Source organism: Orycteropus afer, unplaced genomic scaffold (genome assembly GCF_000298275.1).
Source record: "Orycteropus afer afer isolate SDZICR_OR568_19922 unplaced genomic scaffold, OryAfe1.0 scaffold00266, whole genome shotgun sequence".
NCBI classification, from domain to species: Eukaryota; Metazoa; Chordata; class Mammalia; order Tubulidentata; family Orycteropodidae; genus Orycteropus; species Orycteropus afer.
Window position 1 is genome coordinate 4450243 of NW_006921853.1, and position 11085 is coordinate 4461327.

The 11085-nt window shown below is 51.4% G+C and overlaps 2 protein-coding genes across 2 annotated transcripts; one reads left to right on the forward strand and one right to left on the reverse strand.

The window, feature by feature from the left end:
- Positions 1–2979: 2979 nt before the first annotated feature.
- On the forward strand, positions 2980–6560 carry CTF1 (cardiotrophin 1). Its single transcript, XM_007950254.1, has 3 exons — positions 2980–3004; positions 4285–4394; positions 6102–6560. The coding sequence occupies exons 1-3, from the start codon at positions 2980–2982 to the stop codon at positions 6558–6560; spliced, it is 594 nt and encodes a 197-aa protein (XP_007948445.1).
- Positions 6561–7959: 1399 nt separating this feature from the next.
- On the reverse strand, positions 7960–10772 carry LOC103205041 (cardiotrophin-2). Its single transcript, XM_007950305.2, has 2 exons — positions 10554–10772; positions 7960–8418 (listed from the first exon to the last, which is right to left on the reverse strand). The coding sequence occupies exons 1-2, from the start codon at positions 10770–10772 to the stop codon at positions 7960–7962; spliced, it is 678 nt and encodes a 225-aa protein (XP_007948496.2).
- Positions 10773–11085: the final 313 nt, after the last annotated feature.

Genomic DNA, 11085 nt, shown 5'->3' on the forward strand with positions numbered 1-11085 from the left:
ACGCGCAGCGCCCCCTGCCCGCCGCCGAGAGGAAGAGTTGGGGGCAGCCCGGCGACTGGACGCGCGCGGCCGGCCAGAGGCGGTGCGTTCAGGCCACGTGGGTGCTGGAGATGCGCGCGGGGGTCCGTGCCGGGTGTGCGTCCGTGCGCGTGGGCGTCCCTGAAATGCTGGCTGGTGTGGTGTGTATCCACCCTCGCCAGTCTGATTCTACGCTACTCAATTCATCCATTCATTCAACAGTCTACTGAGTGCCAACTACGTGCGGGTACTGCCAATAGGAGTGGGTCTGCACCCACCAGACTGACGAAAATGAAGATGACAGACTATACCAAGTGTAGGCGACGAAGCAGAGCGAGTGGAACTCTTCTCTTTCTGGGGGTGTGTCAATTGGCAGAGCAGCTTTGGAACACTGGTAACGATCTAGCAGCTGCAATACCGTCATCCACACCCAACAGCAATGCATAGGTATGAGCACCAAGAGACTTGTACGAGGAAGTTCATAGCTATTCATAAAAGCCTCAAACTGGAAACAACCCAAGTGCCCGTCAACAGGAGACTGGAAAATGAATGGTAGTCGGTTCACATCGTGGACATAACAACGAGAATGATTGATTTCTGCTACGCTCAACAACGTGGACAAAGCTCGTGAACAAAATCCTCAGTGAGAGAAGCCAGGCATGTTGTTGCTGTTATGTGCCGTGGAGTCGGACCCGACTCATAGTGACCCCTCCTTGGGTTTCCGAGGCAGCATCACTACGGAAGTAGGATTGCCCAACCTTCCTTCTGAGGAGTGGCTGGTGGTTAGCAGTCAAGTGCCTTAGCCACTATGCTACCAGAGCTCCTAAGTCAGGCATAAGACTCCCTTTATAAGTAGTTCAAAACCGACAAAATTAATTTATAGCGTGCAAAGGCAGGATAGTGGTTTGGGGGATAGTGGCTAGGAGGGAATTTTCTCCAAGTGGGTCTTGTTCTCTTTCTTGATATAGTGCTGATTACCTGGGCAAGTTTACTCTGTGGAGAGTCATCAAGCTGTATGTGTATTCTACTTTGGTTAAAAAAAAAAAAAAGAAAAAAGTTTTCTTAAAGAAAATGACTGTACCTTGTTTGATTTTATTGGAGGCTGTACTTGTCATCAGATGTAACCGTCTGAAATTGTGTTGTTCTGTGTGTGTGTGCGTTGTGTGTTTTTCAAGGGTGTGTATGTCTGTGTATAGCAAGCTTCGCACAAGTCACTCACCTCACTATACCTCTATCTCCCTTATCTGTAGATTTTTGTTGTTGTTATGTGCCCTCGAGACTCATAGCAACCCCTCCTTGGGTTTCCAGGCGGAAGTAGACTTCCCAACCTTCCTTCTGAGGAGTGGCTGGTGGATTTGAACTGCCAGCCTTCTGCTTAGCAGTCAAGTGCCTCAGGCACTAGCTCCTCTTGTCTATAGAATGGAGGTGATAATATTACCTACATTATTACATAGGAGCTCTGGTAGCATAGTGGCTAAGTCACTTGCCTGCTAACCAGACGGCTGGCGGTTCAAACCCACCAGCCACTCCTTGGAAGGAAGGTTGGGCAATCCTACTTCCGTAGTGATACTGCCTCGAAAACCCAAGGAGGGGTCGCTATGAGTCGGGGCCGACTCGACGGCACATAACAGCAACAACAACAACACATTATTACATAGTTATAAGCAGTAAACTCACTCAAACTTGTGGCCATCAAATTGATTCTGACTCAGCGACCCCCATTGGGTTTCCAAGGCTGTAATCTTTACAGAAGCAGACAGCCTCATCTTTTTCCCTCAGAGCAGCTGGTGGGTTCGAACCACTGACCTTTTGGTTAGCAGCCAAATTTGGCCTTACCGTCTACCCCAACAGAGCTCCTTGTTATAAGCATTAAGTAAGTTAACACACGAATACATGTACAGCTCTTAGAACAGAACCCTGCATACATAGTGAATCATCAATAAAGATTAGCTGTGAATGAAGAGTCCGTCCTCAATTGAACCTTCTGTGCCCTCTGCCAGTTAATTCCTTCATTCCTTTTTCTGGCCATTTTCTGCCCATATCAACACCCTCACAGACATATGGTCCTTTGGCTCACAAACTCCATTGTCTATGATTTCTCATCAGACTGTGAGCTCCTCTGAGACCCCGTATGGATCCCAGAGCAGAGTAGGTACCCTAGAACCATCAGTGGGGATCTATGTGTGCATACCCTCCAGCGTCTGTCTGCACCAGGTTAATGGGGTTACCAGGTTAATGGGGTTACGCGTGGGTTGACCTTCTCTACCTGTCTCTGAAGCTCGCTGCTATGTGAGAATGTGTGACTGTATGCATTAACCTTCAATAGGGGCATGTGTGTCGCAGTGGGGTTCTGTCCCTGGGCCTGGTAAGGTGAGACTAGGTGATGTGTGTCCCTCCTGGTAGGTGTGACAATTAGCATGTGCTTGAAAAAGGGAGAATCTGAATACCAGTGACGATGAGGTTGTGCTGGCTAGGTAGAGTGCATCCAAGATACGACGTCTGGAGGTACGGTGTACGTCTGGATAGGTGTGCCCCAAAGCCAGTGTAGGGGTCACTGCAGGGATATCCCCGCACGTCCTGTCCTGCCAGCCCCCCCAGCCTCCCTCTCCCATCTCTCAGTCCCAGTGCCAGTCCCTGGCCCAGTTCGGTGCCTGAGCCGCCTCCTCCAGTAGGGGCACAGGGCTGCTTCCCATGCCTGAACACCCTCAGTCCCAATTCCCAAACCCACCTGGCCAATAAGCTACCTCCCCCCTCAGGTCCCTTCTCGGGCTAGACCGCGCAGGCTCGGAGCTGAGCTCAGGGCCAAGGAATCTGGCCTGGGAGGGGGGACGGGGGCGGGTGTTTGGGGTCTGGGCCCTGATTGGCTGCACCCGAACCACGCCCCTACCCGTGTCCCCCTTCTCCCCCTTCTGACCGGGGGTGTGTGTGTGTGGAGGGAATTGGGATCAGCCAAGGGCCAGCATGAGCCAGAGGGAGGGAAGTCTGGGTAAGGGGCTGAGGGGCCGGAGCTGGGTCAACGAGGAGAGCAGGGGTCAGAAGGGCTGGGAGCTACCACCACTGGGGTCCCCGAAACCCCTGGGTCTGGGAGGGGAGCGGCCTGGGCGCGGGAGCTTACCCTGGTGTCAGGTAACAAGCGGGTGAGTTGTGGAAAGGGAGCAGACGCCAGGGTTCAGAGGAGGCTGGGGCTGCATTTTCAGGGACTTGGACTCAGCAGCCAGGCAGCCAGTTCGAGTCCACCTGGTGGAGGATTGGGGTCGGGGCAGTGGGCTGGACGCCTGGGTCCTCTCTGAGTTTCGGGAAATAATCAGGAGCCAGAGGAAGGAGTCGAGTTGGGAGGAAAGTCTTTGGGCCACAGGAGATATTTACAACAAGAGTTGAAAGTCGAAGCAGCTAAGGACCGGTACAGGCAGTGAGAAACTCATGCGGTGGGTGGGCGGGAGGTACCGTGCCCGGACTACATTCCCCAGCATGCATCTGGGGGTGCGCTGTGCGTCTTGGAAAATGTAGTCCTCCTTTTCCTGGGGCGCCACTCTATGGCTTGTGTCCCTCAAGGTGAGTCGTTGATTCATTCATTGATGCTGCCCAGGACTCAACCCAGTGCCTTGCATAAAAGACACATCAGGGAGCAAATGGGACTTCGGTCTCTGGGTTTATCAAATGAATTTCAGAAATAGAGATGTCAACCTTACCCTCTCAGGGATCCCAGACTGAGGTGGAAAAACTCACAAATAATTTTAATATGCCATTTAAAAAGCTGGGAGCTCTGGTGGCTTAGTGCCTAAGGCATTGGCTAACCAGAAGTCTGGCGGTTCAAACCCACCAGCCACTCCTGAGAAGGAAGGTTGGGCAATCTACTTCCCTAGTCATACTGCCTCAGAAACCCAAGGAGGGGTCGCTATGAGTCGAATCCCACTGGACAGCAGTGAGTTAAAAAAGCTACCTCTGAAGTTTGAGCAAATGGCTTTAAGTGGAAGGAATAAGTTAATTTGAGAGACAGGTGAATCTGAAGGCCACACTGAGGAGACAATATTTGAATTTGGCTTTAATATGATTTCAACAGCAGTTTGGGCACAGGGAACACATTTCAGGTAGAGCAGCCTGTTTGGAATAGGTCTGGGGCCTCAGTTGGTATGGGACAAGCTCTGCCTGGCTTAAAATCGGGAAATTCAGAGCAGAGCCTCTGGGTTCAGGAAGGAGGAGCCAGCCTGGGAAAGGTCAGGGAGTATGGGTTTGGGCTACCCTTATTCCTCCCCTCTTTCCCACCAGAAGACCCCCAGGCAATCTCACTTCTTCCCCACCTGGATGCTAAGATCCGTCAGACTCACAGCCTTGCCCGCCTCCTCACCAAATATGCTGAGCAGCTTTTCCAGGAATATGTGAGTAGGGGTGGGGATGGAGGGTGGAAGTGTTTGTTGGGGGGCCTGGGGTCTAGGGAATCATGGGGGAAGCACAGATCACAGGAGTCCTAGACCACCCATGTTCTCAACCCTATTTCCCGGTTGCCGTATGAAGCCCCTGGAGAAGGACAGTAACTTGGCCCTGGCCACACGGCAAATGGGACATGGGTCCTATCCATAGCCCAAATGCCCCTCTGTCTTCCTCACCTTGGAGGCTCCCTTCTCATAGCTTTAGGGCAGAGGCTGCCTGAGAAAATGAAGAGAACTCTGGTCTTAGAGTCAGGAAGACCAGGGCTTCAAACTGGTTCTTCCCAGTTCAGTCATGGCCAACAAAGCCAAACTGGAATGGACCCGAATTTATAAAATGTAGGTGAACCAGAGCAGTAACTGGAATGGAAAGAATCATGGGTCAACACCCTGTTGGAACTTAATCTCCCTCTTAGAACAGTGTGTGTTTTGCATAGTAACCAAATCTCTTGAACAGCAGAGTTGAAAACTGTGGTGACCGGCTCAAAGATTGTTGTTGTTAAGTGCCGTCGAGTCGTTTCCGACTCATAGCGACCCCATGCACAGCAGAACGAAAAAGATGGCTGCTGACTAACACCACTTTGAATGTGTGGTGCTGCACAGTGCTGGCAATAATCCAGTCTCACATCAGGCTCCCAGAAGGACTCACCATGCCTCTTCTGAGTTTACCGTTCTGAGGCTTTGACTCGTAATCTTCTCCATTCTGGTTAAGATCCTGTTTCACACAAATTTTAAAAATTCATCTGTCATCTCACCACCTTGCCTCCACCTATGGGCCTTGGTCTCCCTAGCTGTAGAAGGAGACAGTTGAACAAGATGAGCTGTGAATTCTTTTAGCTGGGATAGTCAGAGAGGCCAAGAAGAATTTTCAATCTGGGGCAAAAATTCCATTTCAAGAGGAGATATTTACAAAGGGGGAGGATCTGCGGACATCTTTAGTTGGGCAGAAAGCCCTACACAAGGAAAGAAAGAGTTCACCCAATATTCCCTTGATGTAGTGGAGGGAAGGTATAGTTTGGAATCAGACAGACCCAGACCTACCACCTCGCTAACTATGACATTGGGCAGTAATGATAACATTAAAATAATAATGTAGTAATTATAATTTTGGATAACAGAAAGACTTGGCTTTGTAGTCGTACCAACGTTGGTTTATATTCCAGCCCTGCTGTGTACCAGATGGGAGAACAGTGAAATAGACTTGGTCTCTTAAGTACCTCATATGATTCTTGGAGGACGCTTGCTAAGAAGACAGGATAGGGAGCTCAGAGTAAGGGAAATGATTTTTTCCCTAAATGGCACAGTTAGCAAGTGGTGCAGACAGGACTTGAACCCTGGTTTGTAAAATAGCATTACTAAAAGAAATTTATTGAGCCCTTCCTAAGCACTTTATATGCTCCTATCTACCATATTATTTCCCATTTTGGAGACAAGGAAACAGGCACTAATGTAAAGCTCACATTGTTTTTTATTGCTTTGTATTTTCTCAAACACAGCAGCCCTGTGAGGAGGGGTTTGTCTTTTGCGAGAAGAGGAAAGAGCCCACCGGAGAGGGTGGAGGGCTCAGTTAGGCGTGGAGGAGCTCCCGCCGGGCCCACCGCGCGCCCCGGGGGCCGCTCCAAGGAGAGCCCCAATGACCGGCCGGCCATGTTTCCCCAGGTGCAGCACCAAGGAGACCCCTTCGGGCTGCCTGGCTTCTCGCCGCCGCGGCTGCCGGTGGCGGGTCTGAGCGCCCCGACGCCGAGCCACGCGGGCCTGCCCGCGCCGGAAAGGCTGCAGCTGGATGCGGCGGCGCTGGACGCGTTGCCGCCGCTGCTGGATGTCGTGCGCCGCCGCCAGGCGGAGCTGAACCCGCGCGCGCCCCGCCTGCTGCGGCGCCTGGAGGACGCGGCGCGCCAGTCCCGGGCTCTGGGCGTCGCGGTGGAGGCCGTGCTGGCCGCGCTCGGCGTCCCGGCTCGCGGGCCACAGCCTGAGCAGCCCCCGGCCGCCGCCGCCGCCGTCTCCACGGACGTCTTCCCGGCCAAGGTGCTGGGGTTCCGCGTGTGCGGCCTCTACCGCGAGTGGGTGAGCCGTACGGAGGGCGACCTGGGCCAGCTGGTGCCGGGGGGCCCGGCCTGAACGCGGGCTGCGGGGCCGCAGCTCGCGCGGCCGCCGCCGCCTCTATCTGCCTGCCTCTGAATGTCTGCACTTCGTCTGTGCTTCGCCATTTCTGTTTCTGATTTCTTTGTTGGCCTTACTCTTTTTCTCTCTCTAGGCCTCCTGGTCTGTGTGTGATTTCCTCCGTTCTGTCACTTCCTTGCGTTGCTCCTCTTTTTCTGCATGTTGGGTCTGCCTCTGTCCCCCTTGGTCTACCCCTCACCCTCTCTGGGGGTCTCCTGTCTCCCCTGGGCCCCTGTGAGTGTGCCTGTGGCTCAGCCTTACCTCAAGGAGGTGACAAATTACAAATCACTTCACCTTTATTTTCCATTTGTCTCTCTTCCTCTGTCAGCCCTCTGTGAGCCCAGGGAAGTGCCTGCTGGCCCTGTGGTGGGAGGCCCATTCCAGAGGAATTTTAGCCACCTTCTCCCAGGGCCACCTGCCTGCTGCCCCCTCCCATCCCATCCTTTGGGGCCTGCCCCCCTCTCCTGTTGATGTTCTTCCCCTCCCTCCACCCTATCCCTGCCCCACCCCTCCCACCCAGGTCTGTTGAGAAAAGTCACACCTAAAAAAAGATTTATTTCTGAGAATAAATTAATTTCGTGTAAATGTTTCAAAATAAAAAATAAAGTCACCTGTATATACAATTATTGAAAATGAGGAGACAGCTTTGAGGAGAATTGGATTCTTATGGGAGACTCCCTCCCAGACATAACCCAAAGGACACCGTGTAAATGGGAGATTCATGTGAACCCAGGACCAAGGGCACCATCTGTCAACCCAGAAGAGGAAGTGGATGTGTCCTGAGTAGGAAACAGATCTTAATAGGAAGTCCTTCTCTTCAAGAATTGGACATCTACTGATCAGGAAAAAAGCCCCTTGAGACAGGAAGTTGGAGCAGTGGTCACAGGCGGAGAGGTAGACTAGGGGGAGAACTGAGCTCCTCCAGCAGGAAGAAGAGAGACCTGTCTTCATACAGGAAGTGAGGTAGACAGAGACAGGAAGGAAGACAGCCCCTCTAAGAGGAAGGTCTCTGGGAGAGCCCAGGAAGGAACGCAGCTGTCTTGTCCCCGTAGACTGGGATGCAAAGCCTCTTCAGAGAGGCACTTTTTCCACCCAGGAAATTTGCAGCCAGTACCACTGGATTTGTAATCCAGGATGTGGTACTACTGGAGGTCCACTTGGACCTGGAAGGGAGACCATAGGACCTGGGCAGGAAGGCCCAAGTGGTAGGGAATTGAAGCCCGGCTTCCAGGGAATATTCCCCAAGACATGGCACCTGAGGCCTCTCTGCCTCCTCCTTTAGCCAGGAAGCAAGGTAGGCTTCAGTCCCTTGTGCAAGACGGATCGTTGCAGCCTCTGGCAGGAAGTCTCACCTCCTCTATATGGGATATTTGGCCTTGAGCAGAGCCAAGTCCCTCACAGCTCGGTCTGTCCAGTGGCCATATTCCCGGGTCACCACATAGCCCCGGCACTTCCTCTCAAAGGCTGAGGCCCCAAATGGGACAAGCCCAAGGGTGTCTTCTTCTGGGGGTATGGGCAGTCCCAGAGCGGTCATAATGGCAGCCGTATTGCCCAGCAGACCCTGGGCTCTGAGCCTTGCAGCGGCAAGCTGGGCCAGCAGGATGGAACTGCCAGGATTCAAGTCGAGCTGGTCATCCCCAACAAGCTGGAGGTGCTGGCTCAAGGCCAGGAAGGCCCCCTGGGCACGGCCCAGCCGCTCTCCGTCTTCCAGGGCGTGCCAGGTCTTGAAGGAGATGGCTGCAGGAGGCAGACTGCTGAGCTGAAGCTCGGGAGCGGAGAAGCCAGGGTCACTGAAGGGGCTGCCCTGGTACTGGAGCTGTGTGGGGGACAGAGACAGGGTGGAGTCAGGGGGCCCTGGGGCTCTGGTTCCACATCTGCCCTCCATGGGACTGGCATCTTCTGGGGGAGTCACCATTGACCACTCCTCAGGGAGGGTACGGAGCCTAGACTGCACACCAAGGGACTTCGGTTCCACTCCTGCCTCGCCTGTGCATTAGCTGTGCAACTTTGAGTCACAAGCTTCTTAATCATTCCCACATTAGGTTTTGACCATAAGGAGTCCTGGTGGTTAAGTCCTTGGCTGCTAACTGAAGGATTGGTGGTTCGAACACACCCAGTGGCTCCATGGAAGAATGGCCTGGCATTGTGCTCCCGTAGAGACTACAGCCTAGAAAACTCTACGGGCAATTCTGTTCTTTCACATGGGGTCACTGATAGTCTAAATTGACTTGACAGCATCTAACAACATTATTACCATGAAGATGATAAGAAATTACATACATGTGTGTGTATCATAAAAAGTACGTAACACAACATAAGGACGTGATAAGCCACCATTAATAATACAGTTCTGTTAGTATCAATTGACAGTGTATTATTTATGATAATATTTTCAATCCAAGTGTATTATTGACAATATAGTAACAGCACTCTTACTTCTTTTTACTTATAGCACTTAGTTATTTGTTCGTTTTTGTCATCCATACCAGAAAACCAAACCATTCCGCCAAGTTGATTCTGCTCATGGCAAGGCTTTAGGACAGTAGATCTGCTCCATAGGGTTCCCAAGGCTGCAAATCTTTACCAAAGCAGACTGCAACATCTTCTGTTAGCAGTTGAGTGCTTAACCACTTGCACTACCAGGGTCCTTCCTAATTTTATTATAATCATTAGTAAGTAATCGTTAACATCGTTCAATTTAGTTGGCAACCTTCTTGACTCCACAGACTTAGACACATAGAATCTTACTGCAGACTTTTAGGCCCCTTAACTGACAGATCACCTAGTCCCATATTTTACATGTGGGAGGCCAGGCCATGCCTTGCCCAAGATGGTCCAGGCAACAGTGGCAGATACGGAATTAGAACCTAGATTGAGTAACTTCCCATGGGCCCACAATGCAGTACAGTGGAAGAGTCACCAACTCCAGGGCCCAGACAGATCATGTAACTGGGGGAAGAAAGCAGGATTAAGAGGGTGGGGAAGGGGGACGAGGAGTTTTGGCCAACAGGATCCCTGTGCCTGTTTTAGATAGACATTCCTATTTAAAAGTCGAACAAGCACCGAATGGGCCACACTAAAACATCTGTGGGTCAGACCTAGCCACCAGGCTGCCAGTTTTAACTTACGAAGAGTGAGGGGCAAGTAGACACGCCCTGGAGAGAACAATCATGGGAGAAGGAAGGGCTGCTTATGCACAGGGAGATAGCTCAGGGTGCAGAAGAGTATGAAGGGATGGACACTGGGAGGAGGTAACTATGGGGAGGAAGTGGGAGGGGAGCTGCTGCATTGTAAATTTTGGTCAATGACATGAGACAAAGTATATGTGAACTGCTGTATGAAAAGTGAATTTACTCTAAATCTTCACCCAAATCCTAATTAAAAAAAAAAAAAAAAGAAAAAAAAAAAAGAGTTAGGGGGAAACATGGCATGGTGTTCCACAGACCTATTTCAAATCCTGGCACTGCCAATTATTAGCTGTGAAACTGTGGGAAAATTACTCATCCTCTCTAAGACTCAGCTTTTCTCATCTGTAAAATGGGACCATAATTCTGGTTCTCTGAACCATTGGAGGAGTCCAGATAATGGGGATAGATTGCTCAGCACAACATGGGGTCAAGCGAGCACATAGCATGAAGTGGTTATGGAAATAATTATGATAATTTAAAGCTCTTCTCTCCATGTGATTTCCTTTGGACATTGCAGCAATCCTGAGAGATCAGCAAAGGTGGGATCACCACCCCATTTTGTGGTTGAAAAGCTGAGACCAAGAGAGGAGCAATGACTTGCCCAGCATTCGTGTAGTTGTGGCTCTAGTCAGTACTGTCCCTGGCTTTTTGGACTCCCAGGGGAGCCTTTTCCTGGCCTTGCTCTGTTTCCTCGACCCAGGGCCGGGCCTGGAGAGCAGTGACCCTCTCCCCTTGTCCCCTGTTTATGCCCACAATCACTCACATAAGTCTGCAGCAGGCTTGATGTGTTCTTCTGCATGTAGAGGGCCAGACTATAAGCTTGTCTGATGGGCTCAGCTGGGGAGATTGGAGCCCCTGGGCTGAAGGGTGGCAGCAGCAGGGTCAGCAGGCAGAGGGGAGCTGGTAGAGGAAACCAGAGGTCAACACCAAGTTCTTGATCCTGCCTGCCAATTCGTTCATCATAAACCAAATCTACTGTCATCAAGTCAATTCCGATTCATCCCTATAGGACAGAGTAGAACTGCCCCATGGGGTTTCCAAGGCTGTAAATCTTTACAGAAGCAGACTGCCTCGTCTTTCTCCTGCCGAGTAGCTGGTGAGTTTGAACCACCAACCTTTTGGTTAGCAGTGTAATGCTGTAACCACTGTGCCACCAGGACACCTTTCATTCATCATAACAACTCCTCAAATAGGTACAGCCCTTGTGGCCTATGATGACCTTGCATGTCAAGTCAGGGCAGGATCACCCTGTAGGTAGCATCTTTCAAGACCATAATGGTCCATGAACTCTAGAG

What these genes read in the sequence shown, in the direction of transcription:
- CTF1 (XM_007950254.1), top strand. Translation starts at nt 2,980, where the DNA reads ATGAGCCAGAGGGAGGGAAGTCTGG. An exon ending in CCAGAGGGAGGGAAGTCTGG is followed by an intron (nt 3,005 to 4,284) that starts GTAAGGGGCTGA and finishes CTTTCCCACCAG; the next exon opens with AAGACCCCCAGGCAATCTCA. An exon ending in AGCAGCTTTTCCAGGAATAT is followed by an intron (nt 4,395 to 6,101) that starts GTGAGTAGGGGT and finishes ATGTTTCCCCAG; the next exon opens with GTGCAGCACCAAGGAGACCC.
- LOC103205041 (XM_007950305.2), bottom strand. Translation starts at nt 10,772, where the DNA reads ATGACAGTAGATTTGGTTTATGATGAACGAATTGGCAGGCAGGATCAA. An exon ending in CAAGCCTGCTGCAGACTTAT is followed by an intron (nt 8,419 to 10,553) that starts GTGAGTGATTGT and finishes TCCCCCACACAG; the next exon opens with CTCCAGTACCAGGGCAGCCC.